Source organism: Pristiophorus japonicus, unplaced genomic scaffold, assembly GCF_044704955.1.
Source record: "Pristiophorus japonicus isolate sPriJap1 unplaced genomic scaffold, sPriJap1.hap1 HAP1_SCAFFOLD_905, whole genome shotgun sequence".
NCBI classification, from domain to species: domain Eukaryota; kingdom Metazoa; phylum Chordata; class Chondrichthyes; family Pristiophoridae; genus Pristiophorus; species Pristiophorus japonicus.
Genome location: NW_027254830.1, coordinates 28853 through 56666, shown reverse-complemented (window position 1 = coordinate 56666; position 27814 = coordinate 28853). Strand labels below are relative to the sequence as shown.

At 46.3% G+C, this 27814-nt stretch overlaps 1 protein-coding gene across 1 annotated transcript in view; it reads right to left on the bottom strand.

Moving 5' to 3' along the window:
• LOC139257743 (aldo-keto reductase family 1 member D1-like) overlaps positions 1-27112 on the bottom strand; it is a 37702-nt gene extending 10590 nt beyond the window's left edge. Inside the window, exons 1-5 of the mRNA XM_070874606.1 lie at positions 27029-27112; positions 13044-13121; positions 8322-8444; positions 5274-5383; positions 568-733 (exon numbers count right to left, since the gene is read on the bottom strand). Coding sequence (XP_070730707.1) covers positions 568-733; positions 5274-5383; positions 8322-8444; positions 13044-13121; positions 27029-27112 — 561 coding nt within the window. The remainder of the gene's footprint in view (positions 1-567; positions 734-5273; positions 5384-8321; positions 8445-13043; positions 13122-27028) is intronic.
• Between the last annotated feature and the right edge of the window lie 702 nt (positions 27113-27814).

Below are 27814 nucleotides of genomic sequence, written 5' to 3'. Positions count from 1 at the left end.
GAGAGGGTACAGAGGAGGTTTACGAGGATGTTGCCTGAACTGGAGAATTTTACCTTTGAGGAAAGATTGGATAGGCTGGGTTTGTTTATTTCGGAACAGAGGAGGCCTCAAGTGAGACCTTAATGAGGTGTATAAAATTATGAGGGGCCTGGATAGAGTGGATAGGAAGGACCCATTACCCTTAGCAGTGAGGTCAATAACCAGGGGCACAAATTTAAAGTAATTGGTAGAAGGATTAGAGGGGATTTGGGGAGAATTTTTTTCACCCAGAGGGCGGTGGGGGTCTGGAACTCACTGCCTGAATGGGTGGTGGAGGCAGGAACCCTCATCCTATGGATATGCACTTGAAGTGCCATAAGCTGGGCCAAGAGCTGGAAAGTAGGATTAGACCAGATAGCTCTTGGTCGGCCAGCACAGACACGATGGGCCGAATGGCCTCCTTCCGTGCTGTAAATTTCTATGTAATTCTATATAATAGAACACATTTAAGCAAAACATTACCTCAATGTAAAATACATTTAAACAAATTGGTACCGCAGTGTAAAATAACTTTAAACTACACTTTACCTCAAAGTTCTGTTTGATGCGTTCTGGGTTAAAACTTTTTGGAATGACGACTATGTTACGCTGAAGCTGGTAACGCAGAGCCACCTGGGCACTTGTCTTCTTGTACTTTGCTGCCACAGAGTTTAGGACAGGGTCATCCAGCAAAGAGGGAATCTCGATGTTCACCCTGCAAACACAGACAAGCACCATGTAATTTGCAAAAAGCCCCCTTCCGATTGTGCCTCCGGAGAGCACCACCTTTGTTGGGTACAGTCCCATAGGTACCGGACACTCTCTGGTACCTTGTCCCATTGCCATTCTACAGGGCAGTTTTCCACACTGTCGGGTAGATGCCAGTGTTGTAGCTGTACTGGAACAGCTTGGCTAGAGGCGTGGCTAGTTCTGGAGCACAAGTCTTCAGCACAACAGCCGGGATGTTGTCGGGGCCCATAGCCTTTGCTGTATCCAGTGCGCTCAGCCGCTTCCTGATATCACGTAGAGCGAATCGAATTGGCTGAAAACTGGCTTCTGTGATGATGGGGACATCAGGAGGAGGCCGAGATGTATCATCCACTCAGTAATTCTGGCTGAAAATGGTTTAAAACACTTCAGCCTTGTCTTTTGCACTTGCATGCTGGGCTCCGCCATCATTGAGGATGGGGATATTCAGGGAGCTGTGTTTAATTGTCCACCACCATTCACAACTAGATGTGGCAGGACTGTAGAGCTTTGATCTGATCTGTTGTTTGTGGGATCACTTAGCTCTGTCTGTAGTATGTTGTTTCCGCTGTTTGGAATGTATGTAGTCCTGTGTTGCAGCTTCCCCAGGTTGGCACCTCATTTTCAGGTACACCTGGTGCTGCTCCTGGCATGCTCTCTACACTCCTCATTGAACCAGGGTTGGTCCCCAGGCCTGATGGTAATGGTAGAGTGAGGGATATACCGGGCCATGAGGTTACAGATTGTGGTGGAATACAATTCTGCTGCTGATGATGGCCCACAGCGCCTCATGGATGCCCAGTTTTGAGCTGCTAGATCTGTTCTGAATCTATCCCATTTAGCACGGTGGTCGTGCCATACAACATGATGGAGTGTCCTCAGTGTGAAGACGGGACATCGTCTCCACAATGACTGTGCGGTGGTCACTGCTACCAATGCTGTCATGGACAGATGCATCTGCGACAGGTAGATTGGTGAGGATAAGGTCAAGTAGGTTTTTCCCTCGTGTTGGTTCTCTCACCACCTGCTGCAGGCCCTGTCTGGGGGCGATGTGCTGTGTTTTGAGTTGGTCCTCCATTCTGATGCAAAGCTGTAATACAAGTAAGTCAGTAGACGTGAAAAAAAGAAGGATTTTCACTTGTATAACGTCTTTGGTGATCTGAGGACATCCCAACGCGCTTTACAGCCCATGTAGTATTTTTGAAGTGTAGTCACTGTTGTAATGTAGGAAACGTAGCAGCCACAGCAAGTTCCCGTAAACACAGCAATGAGATAAATGAACAGGTCATTTGTTTTAGTGATGTTGGTTGTGGGATAAATGTTGGGCTGGACACCAGGGAAAACACCCCTGCTCTTTTTTAAATAGAAACATAGAAACATAGAAAATAGGTGCAGGAGTAGGCCATTCGGCCCTTCTAGCCTGCACCGCCATTCAATGAGTTCATGGCTGAACATGCAACTTCAGTACCCCATTCCTGCTTTCTCACCATACCCCTTGATTCCCCTAGTAGTAAGGACTTCATCTAACTCCTTTTTGAATATATTTAGTGAATTGGCCTCAACAACTTTCTGTGGTAGAGAATTCCACAGGTTCACCACTCTCTGGGTGAAGAAATTGCTCCTCATCTCAGTCCTAAATGGCTTCCCCCTTATCCTTAGACTGTGTCCCCTGGTTCTGGACTTCCCCAACATTGGGAACATTCTTCCTGCATCTAACCTGTCTAACCCCGTCAGAATTTTAAACGTTTCTATGAGGTCCCCTCTCATTCTTCTGAACTCCAGTGAATACAAGCCCAGTTGATCCAGTCTTTCTTGATAGGTCAGTCCCGCCATCCCGGGAATCAGTCTGGTGAACCTTCGCTGCACTCCCTCAATAGCAAGAATGTCCTTCCTCAGGTTAGGAGACCAAAACTGTACACAATACTCCAGGTGTGGCCTCACCAAGGCCCTGTACAATTGTAGCAACACCTCCCTGCCCTTGTACTCAAATCCCCTCGCTATGAAGGCCAACATGCCATTTGCTTTCTTAACCGCCTGCTGTAGCTGCATGCCAACCTTCAATGACTGATGTACCATGACACCCAGGTCTCGTTGCACCTCTCCTTTTCCTAATCTGTCACCATTCAGATAATAGTCTGTCTCTCTGTTTTTACCACCAAAGTGGATAACCTCACATTTATCCACATTATACTTCATCTGCCATGCATTTGCCCACTCACCTAACCTATCCAAGTCGCTCTGCAGCCTCATAGAATCCTCCTTGCAGCTCACACTGCCACCCAACTTAGTGTCATCCGCAAATTTGGAGATACTACATTTAATCCCCTCGTCTAAATCATTAATGTACAGTGTAAACAGCTGGGGCCCCAGCACAGAACCTTGCGGTACCCCACTAGTCACTGCCTGCCATTCTGAAAAGTCCCCATTTACTCCTACTCTTTGCTTCCTGTCTGACAACCAGTTCTCAACCCACGTCAGCACACTACCCCCAATCCCATGTGCTTTAACTTTGCACATTAATCTCTTGTGTGGGACCTTGTCGAAAGCCTTCTGAAAGTCCAAATATACCACATCGACTGGTTCTCCCTTGTCCACTCTACTGGAAACATCCTCAAAAAATTCCAGAAGATTTGTCAAGCATGATTTCCCTTTCACAAATCCATGCTGATTTGGACCTATCATATTACCTCTTTCCAAATGCACTGCGATGATATCCTTAATAATTGATTCCATCATTTTACCCACTACCGATGTCAGGCTGACCGGTCTGTAATTCCCTGTTTTCTCTCTCCCTCCTTTTTGAAAAAGTGGGGTTACATTGGCTACCCTCCACTCCATAGGAACTGATCCAGAGTCAATGGAATGTTGGAAAATGACTGTCAATGCATCCACTATTTCCAAGGCCACCTCCTTAAGTACTCTGGGATGCAGTCCATCAGGCCCTGGGGATTTATCGGCCTTCAATCCCATCAATTTCCCCAACACAATTTCCCGACTAATAAGGATTTCCCTCAGTTCCTCCTCCTTACTAGACCCTCCGACCCCTTTTATATCCGGAAGGTTGTTTGTGTCCTCCTCAGTGAATATCGAACCAAAGTACTTGTTCAATTGGTCCGCCATTTCTTTGTTCCCCGTTATGACTTCCCCTGATTCTGACTGCAGGGGACCTACGTTTGTCTTTACTAACCTTTTTCTCTTTACATATCTATAGAAACTTTTGCAATCCGTCTTAATGTTCCCTGCAAGCTTCTTCTCGTACTCCATTTTCCCTGCCCTAATCAAACCCTTTGTCCTCCTCTGCTGAGTTCTAAATTTCTCCCAGTCCCCGGGTTCTCTGCTATTTCTGGCCAATTTGTATGCCACTTCCTTGGCTTTAATGCTATCCCTGATTTCCCTTGATAGCCACGGTTGAGCCACCTTCCCTTTTTTATTTTTACGACAGACAGGAATGTACAATTGTTGTAGTTCATCCATGCGGTCTCTAAATGTCTGCCATTGCCCATCCACAGTCAACCCCTTCAGTATCATTCGCCAATCTATCCTAGCCAATTCACGCCTCATACCTTCAAAGTTACCCTTCTTTAAGTTCTGGACCATGGTCTCTGAATTAACTGTTTCATTCTCCATCCTAATGCAGAATTCCACCATATTATGGTCACTCTTCCCCAAGGGGCCTCGCACAACGAGATTGCTAATTAGTGATATGGGATCTTTAATGTCCACTTGAGAGGGTAGATGAGGCCTCGGTTTAAGATCTCATGTGAAAGACGGCACCTCCGACAGTGCAGCACTCCTTCAGTACTGCACTGAAGTGTCAGCATGGATTATGTGCTCAAGTCTCTGGAGTGGGGCCTTAACCCATAACTTTCTGACTGAGGGGCATGAGTGCTGCCCACAGGGGAACGCCTGACACCCGACTACTATGAAGACAGGAGTAACTGTGCTATTACAATTAACCTCAGTGCCCCTGGCTACTGAAGGAGAATAATCTGTCAAGATTCCTGGCCCAGATTGTACTGCACATCTATGGCATCACATCAGGCAAGAATTGTGTCTATGGAGGTAAAGCGATGTCGGTGAGAGAGGTAAATTGCCCAATCCCAAAGCTGCAGACATTTTTATTCTGTCCGTAGCAACAAGATTTGAACATTGCTGAGCTGTGACCTACTCAGCAATGCAAAGGTCGAGAGTTAGAATGTTAACCTCACTAAGGTGGGCTTAGATTAGCTGAGCTGGGGAGAGGTTTGGGCTTACCCAGCTTTTCAGCAATTGCTGCTGGTCACGGACTCTACCCTGCAGAGCGATGGGGGGTGAATTTACAACCCAACAACCCGGCTTAGGATAGAGATCCACGTGAAGGTATCTGATCTCAACCACTGCACCATCTCAGGCACAATGTCTGACCGCGACACACATGAAGAATGGTCAGTTGGGTGAGAAGCCCATGGAACATACCCCAACAGGGAGTGAGCACTCAGAGAGGGGAAGCAAGTCACCAAACTACTTACCAGAGGGAGTCACGACAGGTTCCCAGGGGGCTGTAGCCCACGATGACAATGCCATGGGAGTCACAAAATTCATTTAACTTAGTCTGAATAAAGTACGGGTGGCATTCGACCTGAGCAGAAAAAGACAAAAAGAAAAAGCCTTTTGTAATTAAGAGCAGTGGATGCAGTTATTGGCCTGGCATTATTCTGTGTAAATGGCACTCAGTATAAAGGGTCTCAGTCTGGCTCAGTGGGGGGAGTCAAGGGCGGGGGGGAGTCGGGGGGAGTTGGGGGCAGATGGAGTGGGGGGTAGGGGAAGTTGGGGGGAGGGGAAGTCGGGGGTGGAGGGAGTCAGGGGTGGGGGAGAGTCGGGGGTGGGGGGAGTCTGGTCGGGGAGAGTTGGGGGCAGAGGGGGAGTGTCAGGAGAGGGGGGAGTCAGGGGCGGGGCGGGCTGGAGGGAATTAAGGGCAGGGGGTTGTTGGGGGAGGGGGGGGAATCGGGAGCCAGGGGGAGTCGGGGGCCGGAGGAGAGTCGGGGGCAGGAGGGAGTCGGGGGCAGGGGGCTGTCGGGGCGGGGAAATCGGGGGCAGGGGGGTTGTTGGGGAAGGGAGGGTAGTCGGGGGCGGGGGTAGTTGGGGGCGGGGAGAGTCGGGGGCGGGGAGAGTTGGGGCGGAGGGGGAGTGTTATCAGAGGTGGGTGTCGGGGGCGGGGGGAGCCGGGGCCGGAGGGGAAGTATCCAGAGCGGGGGGGCGGGGGGGGAGTTAGGGGCAGGGGACGGGGGCAGGAGGGCCTCGGGGGCAGGGGGTTGTCGGGTGCGGGGGGAGAGTCGGGTGCAGGGCAAGAGTCGGGGGCAGGGGGAGAGTCGAGGGCAGGGGGAGAGTCAGGAGAGGGTGACTTGGGGGCGGGGGGAGTCATGGACATGGGGAGTCGGGGGATTGTTGGGGGTGGAGGGGGAGTTTCGTGGACGGAGGAGGAGTGTCGGGAGAGGGTGGTGTCGGGGGTGGTGGGAGTCGGGGCCAGAGCGGGAGTGTCTGGAGACGGGGGAGTCAGGGGCTGGATGGGCAGGAGGGAGTCGGGAGCAGGGGGTTGTCGGGGGCGGGGGTGAGAGTCCAGGGCGGGGGGAGAGTTGGGGGGAAGAGGGGAGTGTCAGGAGAGGTGGAGTCAGGGTGGGGGAGTCAGGGAATTGGGATGGGACAGTAGTTAGCAAGGACAGAAGGGTTAAGGGTGGATTTTTTGAGGAGGGGGTGATGGTGGCAGACTTGAGGGGGCGGGGGAACAGTACCTGAGGAGAGAGAACCGTTAACAATATCAGCTAACATGGGGGCCAGGAAGGGAAGTTGGGTGGTCAGCAGTTTGGTCGGAATAGGGTCAAAAGAGGAGACGGGCTCATGGACAGGACGAGCGTATAGAGCACACGAGGGAATATTGGAGAGAATGTAGAGAAAGATGCAAGTTCAGGGCGAGTGCAAGTGGGAACCTGAGGGGAAGTTTGTCCCTGTGGACTAGGGGACTGGAGGGAAGCAGCAGAGTTAGCTGATCGACAAAGGGCCAGAAATTAGTTTTTTTCGCCAAAAATACCGCTTTCACTCCGCTATCACTGCAAGGCCTAAAATTCAGGCTTCAATTTACGCAACGGTAAAAATCGGCATTGCACGAGGAATTGTGGCGCAAACCACTAATTTTCTGCAACTTTACTCCGAGGCCGCTGTGAGAGAGGCCTTGGGAGTGGGGAAAAAACCAAAAAATATATTGCTAAAAAAAAAATCACAAAACGTTCACAAGACACATAACTAGCGAATCGCTGCAAAAGAATTAAAAAATAAGAACTTTAACTAACCGTTTTTGCAGATCTTCATACTCACTGCTGTTCTAGGGGCTGAAACGCAGCTTTTTACCTGGCGGTTTTTTTCATCCTAAATACGGGTGCGCTGTGAGCCAAATTGTTGGTGAAAGCGATATTTCAAGTCTTGCATGGTGGCGGTCCGCTCCCCAGCGATATTTAAAAACCACTGCCGCAAGACTTCCCCAAAAATATCGCCAAAAAAACGGGTGCAAGGTTGGTGAATTTTTAGCCCAAATTTAGTGTCCATGAACTCCTCACACTTGTTGTTGGGGATGAGGATGGAGGAGGCAGGGAAGAGGGGTTTAAGGTAACGGTTTGTAGTGGAGAAAAAAATCTGGGGGTTATTTTTGCACTCCAGAATGATCCTGAAATAGTGAGCTGTTTTGGCAGAGAAGAGTAGGACCCGATAGTGCTTTCTGTGGTCTAGCCAGATCTGGTGATGAATAGCTAAAGAAGTTATCTGCCATAAACGTTCAAGTCTACGTCCCTTTGACTTAAGTGAGCGGAGATGAGGGCGTTACAAGTGGGAGTGAACAGGATGAGAGAGAATAATAATTTTAATGAGGACTAGGAGGGTGTGATTGAGCAGATTGGTAGCTGTAGATGTACATGGTGAATGTCAGGACAAAGACTAGACGGTTGGGAATTTTAAAGTGTAATTGTAAGTGACTTGGGTGAGAGTTTTTTCAGGGGCAGACCTAGAAGGAAGTGACGTTATTGACATAATGGGAGTAGAGAGGTGACATGAGACGGCAAGGTCAACGATGTGGCCATTAATCTGGGTAGGGGAGTTTATATCGAGGGAGAGATTAAGAGATGATAGGAGGGCAGTGAACTCAGAGGAGACAGGGTCTGATGAGTTGCGATTCAGGTTGAAATCACCAAGGATGAGAAGTCGCTCGGTGCAGAAGCTGAGGGAAGAAAGCAGTGCAGATATCTCAGTGAGAATATTGGCATGGAAGTTGGGTGGGCAGTAGAGAACGAGGAATTTAAATAGTGGCGAGAGGGATGGAACAAGGTGAGATGCTCAAAGGAGGAGAAGGTACCGGAGGAGCAGGGGACAGACCAAGGTGTGATTTGCTGATAAAGGGCCGCACTGCTACTGGTGGGACATGTGGTGGAATGTATGGCCAAGCGGAGAGGCTTCCTTTAGGATGAAGGTGTCACTCCATCTGCTGCAATAAGTAGGACCACCACATGACACTACATGTTGTAAATGGACAGTACCTGGTTTACTGCTGGCTTGTACTTCAGGCCTGGTTTGTTCAGGATCTGCTCCAACTGTCTGCGATTGAAATTTGACACACCAATCGACTTCACCAAACCAGCATCTTTACACATTTCCAGGGCCTAGCAAATAAAAATGCTTGTACTAAAGCAAAATATTATGGATGCTAGAAATCTGAAATCACACCTGAAACATTAACTGTTTCCTTCGCCACTGATGCTGCCTGACCTGCTGAGCATTTCCAGTTTTTATATTAAATAAAAATCCTTTTCACTTTCATTCTAATGACCATCTCCAACAAGCGAGAGTCTAACCATCTCCCCCCTTGACATTCAACAGCATTACCATCGTTGAATCCCCCATCATCGACACACTGGGGCTCACCATTGACCAGAAACCTAACTGGACCAGCCACTGAGACAACAAGAGCAGGTCAGAGGCTGGGTATTCTGTGACGAGTGTCTCACCTCCTGACTCCCCAAAGCCTTTCCACCATCTTCAAGGCACAAGTCAGGAGTGCGATGGAATACTCTCCACATGTCTGGATGAGTGCAGCTCCCACAACACTCAAGAAGTTTGACACCATCTAGGACAAAGCAGCCCACTTGATCGGCACCCCATCCACCACCTTAAACATTCACTCCCTCCACCACCGGTGCACCGTGGCTGCAGTGTGTACCATCTACAAGATGCACTGCAGCAACTCACCAAGGCTTCTTCGACAGCACCTCCCAAACCCGCGACCTCTACCACCTAGAAGGGCAAGGGCAGCAGGCGCATAGGAACACCATCACCTGCAAGTTCTCCTCCAAGTTACACACCTCCTGACTTGGAAATATATCGCCATTCCTTCATAGTCACTGCGTCAAAATCCTGGAACTCCCTCCCTAACAGCACTGTGGGAGCACCTTCACCACACAGACTGCAGCGGTTCAAGAAGGCGGATCACCACCACCTTCTCAAGGGCAATTAGGGTTGACAATGAATTTAAAAAAATATACTCGGGTTCATAATCATATACTAGTGGCTACAATCACATACCCGGGTCTACAATCATATACCTAGGTCCGCAATCATATACCCAGGTCTACAATCATATACCGAGGTCTGCAATTATATACCGAGATCTGCAATCATATACCCAGGTCTACAATCATATACGAGTGGCTACAATCATATACCCAGGTCTACAATCATATACGAGTGGCTACAATCTTATACCCAGGTCTACAATCATATACCGAGATCTGCAATCATATACCCAGGTCTACAATCATATACGAGTGGCTACAATCATATACCCAGGTCTACAATCATATACCCAGGTCTACAATCATATACCTAGGTCTGCAATTATATACCGAGATCTGCAATCATATACCCAGGTCTACAATCATATACGAGTGGCTACAATCTTATACCCAGGTCTACAATCATATACCGAGATCTGCAATCATATACCCAGGTCTACAATCATATACGAGTGGCTACAATCATATACCCAGGTCTACAATCATATACCCAGGTCTGCAATCATATACCCAGGTCTACAATCATATACCTAGGTCTACATTTATATACCGAGATCTGCAATCATATACTAGTGGCTACAATCATATACCCAGGTCTGCAATCATATACCCAGGTCTATAATCATATACCCAGGTCGACAATCATATACCCAGGTCTGCAATCATATACCCAGGTCTGCAATCATATACCCAGGTCTAAAATCATATACCCAGGTCTACAATCATATACCCAGGTCTGCAATAATATACCCAGGTCTACAATCATATACCCAGGTCTACAATCATATACCCAGATATACAATCATATACCCAGGTCTACAATCATATACCCAGGTCTACAATCATATACCCAGGTCTGCAATCATATACCCAGGTCTGCAATCATATACCCAGGTCTACAATCTTATACCCAGGTCTACAATCATATAACCAGGTCTGCAATCATATACCCAGGTCTGCAATCATATACCTAGGCCTACAATCATATACCCAGGTCCACAATCATATACCCAGATCTACAATCATATACCCAGGTCTACAATCAGATACCCAGGTCTGCAATCATATACCCAGGGCTACAATCATATACCCAGGTCTACAATCAGATACCCAGGTCTGCTATCATATACCCAGGTCTGCAATCATATAACCAGGTCTGAAATCATATACCCAGGTCTACAATCATATACCTAGGTCTACAATCATATACCCAGGTCCACAATCATATACCTAGATCTACAATCATATACCCAGATCAACAATCAGATACCCAGGTCTGCAATCTGATACCCAGTCTGCAATCATATACCCAGGTCTACAATAATATACCCAGGTCTGCAATCATATACCCAGGTCTACAATCATATACCCAGATCTGCAATCATATACCCAGGTCTACAATCATATACCCAGGTCTACAATCATATACCCAGGAACACAATCATGTATACAAGGCTCAATAAATATCCAGAACCATAATAAACAAATAAAATTAATGCACACACAGAGGTGAAGAACAGACAAATATTGAACTATTTTACACAGAGGCATGAGGAATGGGCAGATGTGTGGATCTATTTCACAAGGGGTGAAGAGTAGCTCTAGAAACAGGATAGCGATTTAGCCCCTCGAGCCTGTTCTGCAATTGAATGAGATCTGCGACCGAACTCCATATACTCGCCTTTGCCCCTTATCCCTTAATACCTTCAGTTAGAATCATAGAATGGTTACAGCATTCATTGAGCCCATGCCAGCTCTCTGCAAGAGCACGTCAGCTGCTCCCACTCCCCCGCCCTTTTCCCATAGCCCTGCAAATTTCTCCTTCAGGTACTTCAAGTGCATTCTAGATCCTAACCACTTGCTGCATAAAAACGTTTTTCCTCATTTCGCCTTTGGTCCTTCTGCCAATCACCTTAAATCTGTGTCCTCTGGTTCTCAACCCTTTCACCAATGGGAACAGTTTCTCTCTATCTATTCTGTCCAGACCACTCACGATTTTGAACACCTCGATCAAATCTCCTCTCAACCTTTTTTACTCGAAGGAGAACAACCCCAACTTCTCCATCTATCCATGTAACTGAAGTCCCTCATCCCTGGAACCATTCTCGTAAATCTTTTCTGCACCCTCTCTCAGGCCTTCACATCCTTTCTAAAGTGCGGTGCCCGGAATTGGACACAATAATCGAGTTGAGACCCAACCAGTGTTTTATAAAGGTTCATCGTAACTTCCTTCCTTTTGTTCTCTTTCCTCTATTTATGAAGCCCAGGATCCCATAAGCCTTTTTAACCGCTTTCTCAACCTGCCCTGCCACCTTCAACAATTTGTGCACATATACCCCCAGGCCTCTCTGTTCATGCAGCCCCTTTAGAATTGTATCCTTCAGTTTATATTGCCTTTCCTCATTCTTCCTACCAAAATGTATCACTTCGCACTTTTCTGCGTTAAATTTATCTGCCACGTGTCCGTCCATTCCACCAACCTGTCTATGTCTTCCTGAAGTCTATCACTAACCTCCTCACTGTTCACTATACTTCCAACGTTTCTGTCATCTGCAAATTTTTAAATTGTGCCCTGTACACCCAAGTCCAAGTCATTAATATATATCAAGACAAGCAGTGGTCCCAGTACCGACCCCTGGGGAACACCACTGTATACCTTCCTCCCATTCGAAAAACCATTCACCACTACTCTCTGTTTCCTGTCACTGAGCCAATTCCGTATCCATGCTGCCACTGTCCCTTTTATTCCACGGGCTTCAACTTTGCTGAAAGCCTATTATGTGCCAATTTATCAAACACCTTTTGGAAATCCATGAACATCACGTCATCTGCATTACCCTCATCAACCCTCTCTGTTACCTCATCAAAAAACTCAATCAAGTTAGTTAAACACAATTTGCCTTTAACAAATCCGTGCTGACTTTCCTTAATTAATGCACATGTGTCCAAGTTAACAAAACGCTATCAATCTCCGATTTAAATTGAACAATTGATCCAGCATGAATTGCTGTTTGTGCAAGAGAGTTCCAAACTTCTATCACCTTTTCTGAATAGAAGTGTTTCCAAACTCCAGTCCTGAAACTCCTGGCTCTAACCTTTAGGTTATGTCCCCTAGTTCTAGACTCCCCATCCATCAGAAATAGTATCTCTCTACCCCATCAGTTCCCCTTAAAAGCATGAAAACTTCGATCAAATCATCCTGTAACTTTCTAAATTCCCCAGCAATATAACCCGAGTTTGTGTAATCTCGCCTTGTAATGTCACCCTTGAAGTCTGGGTATCATTCTGGTAAACCTACGCTGCACTCCCTCCAAGGCCAATATATCCTCCTGAAGGTGTGGTGCCCAGAGCGGCTCACAGTGCTCCAGGTGTGGTCTAACCAGGGCTCTGTACAGCTGTAGCCTAACTTCTACCCCCTGGTGTTCTAGTCCTCTAGATATAAAGGTCCGCAGAGCATTGGTCTTTTGATTGTTTTCTGTACCTGTCCGTGACATTTTAATGATCGATGTAGATGGAGCCCCAAGTCACTTTGGACCTCCATAGTTTCTAGCTTTACACCATTTAGAAAGTGCTCTAATCTTTCCTTTTCAGGTCCAAAGTTGATGACCTTGCACTTGCCTCAATTGAAATCTATTTGGCAGTTTTACACATAACGCAGAGAGGGGAGAATGAGGGTATGCCCTACCATACCTCCCAGGTGGCACACAGGTCTGTTGGGTGGTAAAAATACTTCCCGTTTTCATCTTTTGGGTAAATGGCATCTCCCGGCTGAAATATAAACACAAAGAATTACAAGGCATGAAGCAAAGAGAAGAATAATCTCCCAATGATCCTCCCCCCAACCATTCAACCAGCCAATTGAACCTTTCCTTGAGGCACTAACCCCTGACCTGATACAGGGCCACAGGTGCTTTAAGCGTCTGCTACTTTTCCCAGCCGAGTAGCTTTATTACAGTGATATTACTGAATGAAATGAGCAGCAAAGGGGATTGATCACCGGAAGGTTATTATCAATCTTGGGATTCAGGAAATTAGGAACCTCCATGACCTGCATGGGTCAAACAGGATAATGAGACCACCTGTGTATTTTAAAGAAATGCTCCTAATGTGCACCAGATAATATCACTGGAATACTCTCCATTTGCCTGGATGAGTGCAGCTCCAATAACACGCTTAGACAGCACCTCCCAAATCCGCAACCTCTAGGGCAAGGACAGCAGGCGCATGAGAACACCACCCCCTCCACATTCCCCTCCAAGTCACACATCATTCGGACTAAGAAGTATATTGCCGTTCCTTCATCGTCGCTGGGTCAAAATCCCGAACAGCACTGTGGGATTTCCTTCACCACACGGACTGCAGCGGTTCAAGGCAGCTTCTCACCACAACCTTCTCAAAGGCAGTTAGGGATGGGCAATAAATGCCGGCCTTGTCAGTGACACCAACATCCCAGAAACAAATTTTTAAAAAGCTACAGCATGAATCATTAATGAGAGGAATCTGGACGGGATTGGTGTCATCACCTGGATCATAGAGACTGAGGCTTAAGTTTGATAGTGCCTGATAACTTGCACTAAATGATCAGGGCATTAACCGCCTGAAGAGGGGGCTATCCTCAGGCCTCATTGGAATAAATCCCACCAACTGCGAGCACTAACTGGGCTCCAGTTGCAGTTCTCTGGGCCGGTGGTGAGATAGCCCACAGGCAAGGCCTGGGAAACGGGAGGAGACTGAGCACAGAGCAGAGGAACCCACAGTATTCATTTGAAGGTAGGAAGTGCACTTCTTGCCACATTGAGGCAAATAGATTATTGCCCATTGCATAACTCTGCACCTGCCTCTCTTTTGACCCAGACCTTGAGCAGGCAGGTCGCCATTGGTATTGGTCGATCGGTGTGCCCAGGTCTGCACAGGTAGTTAGTGGCATCTTACTGGATGCAGCCAATCAGGCAACAGTGGCTGTAGATCACCCTGGTGTTTTTAAAAACTCATTCATTCATGGGATGTGGGCGTCGCTGGCAAGGCCAGCACTTATTGCCCATCCCTAATTGCCCTTGAGAAGGTGGTGGTGAGCTGCCTTCTTGAACCGCTGCAGTCCGTGTGGTGAAGGTACTCCCACAGTGCTGTTAGGGAGGGAGTTACAGAGTTTTGACCCAGCGATGATGAAGGAACGGCGATATATTTCCAAGTCCGGATGGTGTGTGAGTGAGTCGCGGTAGAGGTCACAGGTTTGGGAGGTGCTGTCGAAGAAGCCTTGGCGAGTTGCTGCAGTGCATCTTATAGATGGTGCACACTGCAGCCACGGTGCGCCGGTGGTGGAGAGAGTGAATGTTTAAGGTGATGGATGGGGTGCTTTGTCCCGAATCTTCCATACTCAAGGGAATATGAGCCTAGTTTATGCAACCTGTTCACATAATATAACCCTTTTATTGTTTGAAATCATTCTCAATTTGGTGACATTCTATAGAATTAACACAGAAACAGACCTTCACCTAATCCTATCAGCATAACCTTTTCACCCTTTCACCCTCATGTACATGTCTAACTTCCCCTCAGTTACATCCATGCTATTCACCTCAACTGCTCATTGTGGGAGCGAGTTCCAGATTTTAACCACTGTAAAAGAAGTTTATCCTGAATTCCGTCTTGGATTTATTAGTGACTTGGATTTATTAATGGCTCCTAGTTTGGATTCTGCCTCAAGTGAAATCATCTTCTGTAAGTCTACCCTACTGATCTCCTTCATAATTTGAATTAGTTCACCTCTTTTCCCCATTTCCCCTCTTTACACTGTCTCCATAATCCCTTAATGTTCAAAGTCTATCGATTTCTGTCATGAATATACTCAAAGACTGAGCCTCCACAGCCGTCTGGGGAAAAGAATTCCAAAGATTCACCACCCTCTGAAGAAGTGAAGAAGTTTCTCCTCATCTCAGTCCTAAATGGCCAACCCCTTATTCTGAAATTGTGACTCCTGGTTCTAGACTGCCCAGACAGGGGAAACACCCTCCCTGCATCTACCCTGTCTAGCCCTGTATGAATTTTGTCTGTTTCAATGAGATCACCTCTCATTCTTCTAAACTCTGGAGAATATAGGCCCAGTTTACTCAATCTCTCCTCATAGGATAATCCCCCCATCCCAGGAATCAGCCTGGTGAACCTTCGTTGCACTCTCTCAATGGCAAGTATATCCTTCCTTGGGTAAGGAGACCAAAACTGTACACAATACTCCAGGTGCAGTCTCACCAGGGGCCTATATAATTGCACACAATTATGTTTGTGGCGGAGGAGCGGCGCGAGATCATGACGGAGGTGCGAAAAATGAGGTCATGGGTCCCAGAAGAGCCGAGGGCCTAGGGTCAGCATGGGCCAGCCCACACTGCGATATGTGTGCACACTAGGTCTGTGCAGCAGAGCTGGTCTCCAGTCGTCCTGCTCAACCCTTGCCACTGGATAAAGGCCCAGCTCTGTCAAGCCCGTATGGTGGCTAATGAGCAACGGTCACCACACGTTAAAAAAATCCACGCACAGGCATCTTCCACCCCTGAAGTTCAGGACTGGAACATTGGGTCCTTTATTGAAATATCTACAAACTCATGTGGAAGCAAGTCATCCTCGTTCGAGGGACCGCCTATGATGATCATGATGACGATGATACAATTACAGTAAGACATCGTTACTCTTATACTCAAATCTTCTTGTAATAAAGGCCAACATACCATTTGCTTTCTTAATTGCTTGCTGTACCTGCATGTTAATTTTCAGTGATTCATGTACAAGGACAGCCAGGTCCCTCTGAACACCAACATTTGCCAATCTCTCACCATTTAAAAAATACTCTGCTTTTCTATTTTTCCTACCAAGGTGGTTAACTTTGCCATGTTCTTGCCCACTCACTTAGCCTGTCTATATCCCCCTGAAGCCTCTTTGCATCCTCCTCACAACTTACATTCCCACCTAGCTTTGTAACATTAACAAACTTGGATATATTATATTTGGTCCCCTCATCCAAATCATTGATATAGATTGTGAATAGCTGGGCACAAGGACGGATCCTTGCGGTATCCCACTAGTTACAGTCTGCCAACCCGAAAATGACCCGTTTATTCCTACTCTCTGTTTTCTGTCCTATTCTCAATCCATGCTAGTATATTACCCTCAATCCCATGAGCCCTAATTTTGTTTAGTAACCTCTTGTTTGGCACCATATCAAATGCATTCTGAAAATTCAAATACACCACATCCACTGGTTTCCCCCTTATCTATTCTGCTGGTTACAAACTCAAAATACTCTAACAGATTTGGTAAACATGATTTCCCTTTCATAAATCCAAGTTGACTCTGCCCAATCCCATTATTATTTTCGAAGTGCCCCATTGCCATGTCCTTAAAAATAGATTCTAGCATTTTTCCTCGTACTGATATCCGGCTAACTGGTCTGTCGTTCCCCATTTTCTCTCTCCTGACTGATGATCCCTTTAACGAATGTCCCTGGAGCCGGTTTCCTGGTGCTGCATGCCAGCTCTCCTTGGCGGTGTTTACTCCAGGCATTGAGATAAGTGGCAAGAATGAATTTTGCAAATCGGGTGGTTATTGAGCATTGCACACTCACTGATCTTTCTGATCTCACACACCCTGCCCTTTCCTATCTACCTGACGTTGTCGTTCCCGGCAATACCTCTTACTGGTGGCGCTACGGGGCAGTGCCAGATTTGGCGGCGGCACTGGATTCACCTTGCCTCGAGCGAGACTGGTCTCGTGCCCCATTGATGGCACTAAGGGGACACATTTTTCCCACTCAAACTCTTTCTCAAAGATCTCTGTTCAGTTTTGGATTTTTACATTAAATATTACCCTCAGGTTTGACATCATTGAGCATCTCATAAGTAACATAATCCACATCACATATACCATAAAAATCCTTTCACAATACTGAGAAGCAAAGGATATTAAAAATGTATCTCTCATTAGGTGGTCTGCCTTTCACAGAATTCAAGCAGTGTTTTCCCACAAATATAGCTGCCACTTACAGTAGGATGCAACTATCAGTCTGTACCCAACCGATTTTCAAGCTGTCAAAATTGGCTAGGGGACACACAATGCTGCTTTGGAATAATATCTTTGAAGTAACTTCTTGCATACCAGACAATATTACACGTTCTCTGCAGCTTGACAAAGTTAACAGTACCTAACTTTTAAATTTACTTTCAGACACCTGTGCAAATATGCTGAGATCCTTGGTCTTTCTGAGAGTGACCAAATCTCTCTATTGGTCACGCCTCCATCCTGTGCTTTCCTATTTTATTGGTTCCTATATGAACTGTGACTTCTGGCTGGATCTCTCCATTCTTAGAACTTATTCTGCCAGCTCTGTTCTGTTTCCTACTCTGGCACTTACAAACAGGCTATCTATCCCCTGACTTAAATCCCTCAGAACTCCCAATCTCATTCTCGTGGCTAGTGTCTTTCTATATCCTAAAGGTAACCCCTTGTAGTGCTGTGATGTCATTCTCAATTAATCTCCTTGCGTCTCCAATCCTTCTGTATATATTGCAAATCCAGGCTATCTCACATTATTCATAATGCATCATTCACTTTATCTCCTGATCCTGCCATTACTACAATCTAATGTCTGCTTGACTTTCGACTTAATTAATTGGAACTGATTCTCATTTACTTGCCTGGTTTTGCTGACTGTCCACTCAGTTTCAAACTCCTCTTCAGGAGCGATCATCACCAAGCTCACTCTGTTTTGCCACTTCAATTCTCCCTCCCACTCTGACCTTTTTGTCTTTGGCCTTCTACACTGTTCAAACGAAGTTCAACTCAAGTGAGGAACAATATCTCAGCATCCTACAAGACACTTTGCAGCCCCTTGGCCTTAACCTTAACATCAACAACTTTCACTGCAGCTTCCATGTTCTCTCTGGCAGAAGGTGCTGGCGATGTTCGATGGATGAGCTGGAATGTCCAGGGATGGGAGGAAGGAGCAGATTGGTGCTGGGCATGGGGACTCCACTCCACCACCCATCATAACACCGGATGGACAGGGTGGTCTGCACCCTCGGTGCCCACCTGTTTATTCTTCCAGCAGGCCCTGCCGGCACTGGGTCTGCTCCATTTTGTCCGTCTTGGCACACTGACCTTTCTACCTACCTCTCCTGCCATTCACGCAGTCTCCTTCACACGCTCTCTGTGTCTTTTACTGCTTTGATTTCTCTCATCCTGTCTCCTGCTAATATCACCTCTCCGATTTAACCATCTCCACTTTAACTTATCTGATCACCTAGGCTCTAGTGGAGCCTAATTGTTGGCATGGACTGGTTGGATCAAATGGAATGTGTCTCTGCTACATACTCTAATTAATTCTATGAATAGCATTTAAGAGGAAGTTATATAAGTACATGAGGGAGAAAGGAATAAAAGGTTATGCTGATAGGATGAGATGAAGCAGGGTGGGAGGAGGCTCGTGTGGAGCACAAACATGGGCATAGACCAATTGGGCCGAATGGCCTGTTTTTGTGTGTAAATTCTATGTCAGATCTCTCCACAGATACAAAAAGATCCAGAGACGTCACTTTAAAACTGTAATTGACCGTGGATATCTGCCACTCGGCTGGCAGTCCCATAAGGAGCTCTGGAACGCTTCACTTCTACCCCCAGGAATCCCATGCCATCCTTTGCCCTTTCTCTCCCAAATCTCCGCACTGGCACTGATCAAGTTCCCCAGGATCCATCAGTTGGTGCATTTTAGCCCCAACCACAATTTCACAGCTTTAAATCTCCATTACCCATTCCCCACCTCTGCTCTCTGCTTCTCAAATTTGTTTTCTGAATTCCTGGACTTCTCTGGACATCTAGGCCTCGAAATTCGGGTCGTTTGCGCCTCCCGTTAGTGCCGTGGGGGGGGCGCGGTTAACGGGCGGCAAATGAGTTTTGGCCCGGGTGCGGCACCGCTAACAACTCCTGCTAAATTCCGGGGGCTTTAGCGGCGGCGGTAACCCGTAGCGCCCTGCTTCACCGGCGATGATAACATGATCACCATAGTCAGCGCCCCAGACCCTAAATTGGATATTGCCCGCTGAAGCCAGCGACAGGTTCAGTGGGCGGCTACAGGGCAGTCGACTGCTCGCACAGCGCAAGTTAAAGGGGAGGTTTGGGCCAAACCACCCAAAAAAAATCCGCCGATTTTGCCAAGCGCCCCCATTGGGGCTTTGAATGCAGGGTCATCAGAGGTTCTCCCCTTTAAGCTAAGGGGTGGGTGTTGAAGCGTGTCAACAGTATGTGGAGTGTCTGCGTAGTGCTTCACTCCCTGCTCCAGTAGCGCCTCGTCCATAAAGGAAGTGGAGGGCACCAGATTGCTCTTCACTTCCTGCGAGAGACGGTAAGCACAATTCAGCGGCGGGGGCGGGCCAGGAGCAGGAAGTCCCGGTCCCAGCTGGTTACCGCCTACAAGTGGGACACAGGGCAATTTCGCCCCCAAATTATTTGTTTAATTTCTCTGCCATGTCCTTGTTCCTCATTATAATTTCTCCATCTCAACTTGTAAGGAACCCACATTTACTTTCACTAATCTTTTCCTTTTTACATACCTATAGAAGTTTTTATAGTCTGTTTTTATATCTCTCGCTAGTTTACTCTCATGTTCTATTTTCTCTTTCTTTATCAATTTCTTGGTCCTCCTTTGCTGAATTCTGAAACACTCCCAATCCTCAGGCTTACTGCTCTTTTTGGCAACATTATTAGCCTCCTTCTTTGATCTGTAGAATTTACCAATATTTCGCAAAGATTCCTTGTACCTTTCCCCTGCAGAGGAGAAGAATCCCTTTCTGGACTTTTAAAATTGAAGGAAACACTTCGGGACACAAATGAGTTTAAAAGGGCAGATGAGGCCTGCAGGGGATAAAAGGGGACCCCCCGCCCCCAGTGTTTGGACTCATAGGAAAGGGAATTTAATTTGGAACTATCTACCAGAAAGTTTGAAATCCTAAAGTGCACATGGAAGAAACTACGAACTTTAATCGAATTTGGGATTTTTAAAAGATGAATGTTGGGTCTGCAAGAAAAGGGGTGGAGTCAATCTCGAAAGGGCCAGTTTGGACATTGGAGCTAATCAAATTGTCTGGGAACTGTTTACCCTCAAAACTTGCCCCTAGAAAACATTAGCATTTAAACAATCGATCATGGAAGAAACATTATCACCCCACCCAGAGGACCCAAATGTCACATACATATTACAACAGCATTTCAACAGGCATAGAAATATCTGGCTCAGGCCAGACTAGCACAATGGATGAGAGCTCATCAACTTTGAAAAGCCTATTAACGCCAGATTAAAACCACTTAATCAAGTTTCAGTTAGCTGGGCTGCAAAATCGAAACAAAGAGCTGGGCCAGATTTGGTGGGAGATAAGGAAGCCTTTTTGGGGTATATCTATTCCCAGTTTTACAAGGAAAAACTCACAGACTCAAACACAGACACAGACACAAGCAGCCGGAGCTGGGGAGTGAAGAAATGGAATAGTGAAGGAAACTACTAGAACTCATCAAGAACTGACCGAGCACGAGGCCCACGAAACTGAAGGTTGTCAGCAGCCAAATTGACAACCACTCTACAATCTACTTCTGAACGGGTGAGAAATTACCAAAAAGGACTAACTAAAACTTTTCCTAACCAAAGAAAGTGGGTACTTACACCATACTCCAAAACGCAACTTACCGCATCAACGGCACACCCCAATCGAAGACTACGCAGTCTGAAGTCCTCTCCTCCGTCCGGGGTACAGCTCGCCTAGAAGGCCAAGTGCAGCGAACCCCGAAACCGCGATTCACCAACAACTGTCAAAAGGGATTGGTGAGTATAGCCCCTGAGCCCCCAGAGCTATAACTTAGTTAGTAAGGGGAATTGGGAGGGGGGAGGCTGGGATAACTTGTGTAAATGTATTTGCATTCTCCTTTTTACCCCATTTAGAGTTTAAGCTGTATTCTTTTCCCCACAGGCTGTAATTTGACATATTATGTGTTGTACCCCTCAGTGTGTATTGGTATTACTATTCTGTGTGTGTTATTAAAGGTGTGCCTTTTACTTCTTTTTAAACACAATAAAGCCATACGTGCTTCCTACCTTGAAACCGATTGTCTGTCCAAGTCTGTCACAGTCCCTTCATAATTCCAGAGTCCAGAACCAAGGGTGTGAGAGCGATTCGGAACCGCTCATATAAGGTCAGAAGGGAAAGCCGTCCCCCTGAAAACCATCCCTTACAGATCGAATACTATCTTTAACTTCTCTTGTTAGCCACAGTTGGACCACTTTTCCTGTGGGGTTTTTGTGCCTTAAAGGAATGTATATTTGTTGTAAATTATGTATTAATTATTTAAATGCCAGCCATTGCTCGTTTACCGTCATACCTTTTAACGTAATTTCCCAATCTACCTTAGCCTACTCTCCCCTCATGCCTACATAGTTTCCTTTGTTTAGATTTAAGACCCTAGTTTCGGATTTAATTAAATCACTTTCAAGCTAAACATAAAATTCTATCATATTATGATCACTCTTCCCTAAGGGCCCCTTTACTACAGGGTTATTAATTAACACTTTCTCATTGCACAATACTAGATCTAAAATAGCCTGTCCCTATTTGGTTCCTCAACATACTGATCTAGAACACTATCTTGTATACATACGATGAATTCGTCCTCCACACTATGGCCGGAATCTTCCCAGCCCTGTGAGTTTGGGTTTGGAGGCTAATTGACAGCGGGGCGAGATCCCATTCTGAACACGCCTCCGTATCAGTTTCTCAACTGTCGGGTCTGCCTGTGCTCACAGACCCGGGCCAGGCAATTAACATAGAAACATAGAAAATAGGTGCAGGAGTAGGCCATTCGGCCCTTCGAGCCTGCACCACCATTCAATATGATCATGGCTGATAATTTTTGCAACTTTAGGATCCCATTCCTGCTTTCTCTCCATACCCCTTGATCCCTTTAACCGTAAGGGCCACATTTAACTCCCTTTTGAATATATCTAACGAACTGGCCTCAACAGTAGAGAATTCCACAGGTTCACAATTCTCTGAGTGAAGAAGTATCGCCTCATCTCGGTCCTAAATGGCTTACCACTTATCCTTAGACGGTGACCCCCTGGTTCTGGACATCCCCAACATCAGGAATATTCTTCCTGCATCTAACATGTCCAATCCCATCAGAATGTTATTTGTTTCTATGAGATCCCCTCTCATTCTTCTAAGTTCCAGTGATTATAAGCTGAGTCGATCCAGTTTTTCTTCATATGTCAGTCCTGCCATCCCGGGAATCAGTCTGGTGAACCTTCGCTGCACTCCCTCAATAGCAAGAATGTCCTTCCTCAGATTAGGAGACTAAAACTGTACACAATATTCAAGTTGTGGCCTCAACAAGGCCCTGTACAACTGCAGTCAGATCTCCCTGACCTATACTCAAATCCTCTCGCTATGAAGACCAACATACCATTTGCCTTCTTCACCACCTGCTGTACCTGCATGCCAACTTTCAATGATTGATGTACCATGACACCCCGATCTCGTTGCACCTCCCCTTTTCCTAATCTGTCACCATTCAGATAATATTCTGCCTTCCTGTTTTTGCCACCAAAGTGGATAACCTCACAATTATCTACATTATACTGCATCTGCCATGCATTTCCCCACTCACATAACTAATCCAAGTCACTCTGCAGGCTCTTAGCATCCTCCTCACAGCTCACACTGCCATCCAGCTTAGTGTCATCTGCAAACTTGGAGATATTACATTCAATTCTTTCGTCTATATCATTAATGTATATTGTAAATAGCTGGGGTCCCAGCACTGAACCTTGCGGTGCCCCACTAGTCACTGCCTGCCATTCTGAAAAGGACCCATTTATCCCGACTCTCTGCTTCCTGTCTGCCAACCAGTTCCCTATCCATGTCAGTACATTACCCCCAATACCATGTGCTTTAATTTTGCACACTAATCTGTTGTGTGGGACCTTGTCAAAAGCCCTTTGAAAGTCCAAATACACCACATCCACTGGTTCTCCCTTGTCCACTCTACTAGTTATGTCCTCAAAAAATTCTAGAAGATTTGTCAAGCATGATTTCCCTTTCATAAATCCATGCTGACTTGGACCGATCCTGTCACTGCTTTCCAAATGTGCTGCTATTACATCTTTAATAATTGATTCCAACATTTTCCCCACTACCGAAGTCAGACCAAACATCCATAATTCCCTGTTTTCTCTCTTAACAGGTCGTTGAAAGATATTTGCGGATTATAACCAGGCACTTAACATTTCAGCAACTTTTTGAGGAGTTTGCCATCCCGGGGAAGTGTGTCGGGTTCCCAGTGACTCTCCATTGCTTTCAATAGGTGACAGCTGCAGAAGTGGTATAAAAGCTACCATTTCACAGCTGTTCACTTTCCAATCTCAGAAGCTGTAACCTTCAGTGTTTGAAAGAATATCTTCATAGAAACATAGAACGTAGGTGCAGGAGTAGGCCATTCGGCCCTTCAAGCCTGCACCACCATTCAATAAGATCATGGCTGATCATGCAACTTCAGTACCCCATTCCTGCTTTCTCTCCATACCCCTTGATCCCTTTAGCCGTAAGGGCCACATCTAACTCCCTTTTGAATATATCTAATGAACTGGTCTCAATAACTTTCTGTGGTAGAGAATTCCACAGGTTCACAATTCTCTGAGTGAAGAAATTTCTCCTCATCTCGGTCCTAAATGGCTTACCCCTTATCCTTAGATTGTGACCCCTGGTACTGGACTTCCCCAACATCGGGAACATTTTTCCTGCATCTAACCTGTTCAATCCTGTTTGAATTTTATATGTTTCTATGAGATCCCCTCTCATTCTTCTAAATTCCAGTGAATATCAGCCTAGTCGATCCAGTCTTTCTTCATATGTCAGTCCAGCCATCCCGGGAATCAGTCTGGTGAACCTTCCCTGCACTCCCTCAATAGCATGTCCTTCCTCAGGAGATCAAAACTGAACACAATACTCAAGGTGTGCTCTCACCAAGGCCCTGTACAACTGCAGTAAGAACTCCCTGCCCCTGTACTTAAATCCCCTCACTATGATGGCCACCATGCCATCCTTTACTGCCTGCTGTACCTGCATGCCTACTTTCAATGACTGACGTACCATGACACCCAGGTCTCGTTGCACCTCCCCTTTTACTAACCTGTCACCATTCAGATAATAATCTGCCTTCCTGTTTTTGCATCCAAAGTGGATAACCTCACATTATCCACATTATACTGCATCTGTCATGCATTTGCCCACTCACCTAACCTGTCCAAATCCCCCTGCAGCCTCCTCGCATCCTCCTCGCAGCTCGCACTGCCACCCAGCTTAGTATCATCTGCAAACTTGGAGATACTACGTTCAATTCCTTCGTCTAAATCATGAATGTAAATTGTAAATAGCTACGGTCCCAACACTGAACCCTGCGGCACCCCACTACTCACTGCCTGCCATTCTGAAAAGGTCCCGTTTATTCCCACTCTTTGCTTCCTGTCTGCCAACCAGTTCTCTATCCAGGTCAATACATTACCCCCAATACCATGTGCCTTAAGTTTGCACACTAATCTTTTGTATAGCACTTTGTCAAAAGCCTTTTGAAAGTCCAAATACACCACATCCACTGGTTCTCCCTTATCCACTCTACTAATTACATCCTCAAAAAATTCTAGAAGATTTGTCAAGCATGATTTCCCGTTCGTAAATCCATGCTGACTTGGACCGATCCTGTCACTACCGATGTCAGGCTAACTGGTCTATAATTCCCTGTTTTCTCTCTCCCTCCTTTTTTAAAAAGTGCAGTTACATTAGCTACCCTCCAATCCATAGGAACTGAACCAGTGTCTATACAATGTTGGAAAATGACCACCAATGCATCCACCAATTCATGGACCACTTCCTTAAGTACTGTGGGATGCAGACTATCAGGCCCTGGGGATTTATTGGCCTTCGGTCCCTTCAATTTCCCTAACACTATTTCCTGACTAATAAGGATTTCCCTCAGTTTCCCCTTCTCGATAGACCCTCGGTCCCTTAGTATTTTTGGGAGGTTATTCGTGTCTTCCTTAGTGAAGACAGAACCAAAGTATTTGTTCAATTGGTCTGCCATTTCCTTGTTGCCCATTATAAATTCCCCTGATTCTGATTGCAAGTGACCTACATAGAGCTAGTGCCTTCGGCTTCATACACTTTGGAATAGTTTGTAGTGAACTCTATATTCACTGTAATCTTCTTGAAGGAACATTTCTGACCATTAACAGATTGCTTCTGTCAATTCAAATGGCATCTAAACAATCAGAATGGGCCCGATTTATGCTCTCATAATGGGTCCTCAGAGTGTGGTGAGCAACAGCCACATGAGCAACAACAGGAGTGCCGACCTTCTCCTGAGCCACCTCATGCTGCACAGGGCATCACGCTGGCATTTACCCATTTTGCCTATCTCTTCTAAAAGTTAAATATTCTGCAATATTTAGTCAACTGTAGACACTTTGCAACCATGTCTCCGTAATGGCTATTAGATCAAACCGATTAATTTCTATCTGCGCTATTAATTCTTCTATTTTGCAGCAAATACTACGTGCATTCAGATATAGTGCCTTTAGCTTTGACTTTTTACTATTTTTCCCTGATGGCATCTTAGTCGACAATGCCCTATTACCTTTGTTACCCTCTCTGCCCCTTCCTGACCCACTCTGCTTATTTTTACCCTCAACTCTGCTCCAGAGCCTTGACATTTCTCTTGCTGCTTTTAAATTCACACTTTCCTGAATCCCCCTCCCACTCCCCTTCCCCCTCATTAGTTTAGCGTCTTGTGTACCACACCTAGTTATTCGATTCACCAGGACACTGATCACAGTCCAGTTTCAGAGGAGCCCATCCCAATGGAACAGCTCCCTCTTTCCCCAGTACTGGTGCCAGTGCCCCTACCTCCCACACCACTCTTTGAGCCACACATTGAACCTTCTAATCTGCTAATCCCAACACCAATTGGTGCGTGGCTCAGGTAACAATCCAGAGATTATTACCTTTGAGGTTCTGCTTTGTGATTTGGATCCCAACTGCTCTCTCAGCAGAACCTCATTATAGTTCTACCTATGTCGTTGGTTCCTACGTGGACCATGACAACTGAATCCTTCCCTTCCCATTCCAAGTTCTTCTCCAGCCACGAGAAGATGTCTTTAACGCAGGCACCGGGCAGGCAGCACAACCTTCGGAACTCCCTGCAGAGAACAGTATCTATCCCTCTGACTATACTGTCCCCTACCACAACTATATTCCCTTTCTCTCCCCCCACTTGAATGACCTGCTGCACCATAGTCCCATGGTCAGCCTGCTCATCCATCCTGCAGGCTTTTCCCTTATCCACATAGGCAGCAAGAACCTCATACCTGTTGGATAAGGGCAAAGGCTGAGGCTCCTCCAGCACTGCACCTGGGGTCCCCTTACCTGCCTGAGTTGCAGTCACACCCTCCTGTCCCTGACCAGTTAGCAGACCTGTACCACTATCTAACCTAAGGGGTATGACTGGCTCCTGGATCAAAGTGTCCAGATAACTCTTCCCCCTCCCTGATGCCCCGCAATGTCTGCACCTCAGACTCCAGCTCAGATGCAGGCACTTACTGCAAACATGGTTGTGTGCGGGATCACAATGCGTTCCACAAACTCCCACATGCTGCAGTTGCAGCACACCACCTGCCCTGCCATCCCTATATGACAGTGTTCTATTTAATTACATTTATATTTAGCTAACTTAATTTACAGTTTTGTTTCTTGACTACTTAATTGATCTAGATTAAGTTATGGGCAATTAAATTAAATATCTACCTGTAATACAAAGCACTACAATATGTAGGCAAAAAGGAACAACTCCTTCCTCCTCTTCTCTGAATTCCCACTCTTTCCAAATTCACAAACAAGAAACTCTGTTTAAGTGACTCTGTTATCCGGCTCTGTGCAGACTTGTTCTATGAGTTTTCCTGCTTTGCTGGTCGCTGGCTTGTGGTTTCACATTTTCTCCGCCGCTTTTGATCTACGTGGCCTCAAACTTCGCGTTAACTCCGCCATCATCTTTCTGCACCACAACTGATTTTCATTATCATGGCAATAACCTCCATCCTCCAATTCTCCACCCTTCAAATAGCTGCTGGACTTATCGCCTGCTACACCTGTCTCTGAACTTGGACAACATTTCGCTGATGCTCCACGTCGACTCCATCCTACCTACATCAACTTTTTCCCTCCACGGGACATCCGACTTTAACTCTGGACTTCCGACTAATGTCACCCACCTATTTCCTGCTACCACCAAGTTATATGCAACCCTATAATTGCTACATAACCAGGCCGATGTAACTTGAGTTTTCCCGTGTCCATTCACGTGCACACTTTGCCTGCCGCTCTGGACCT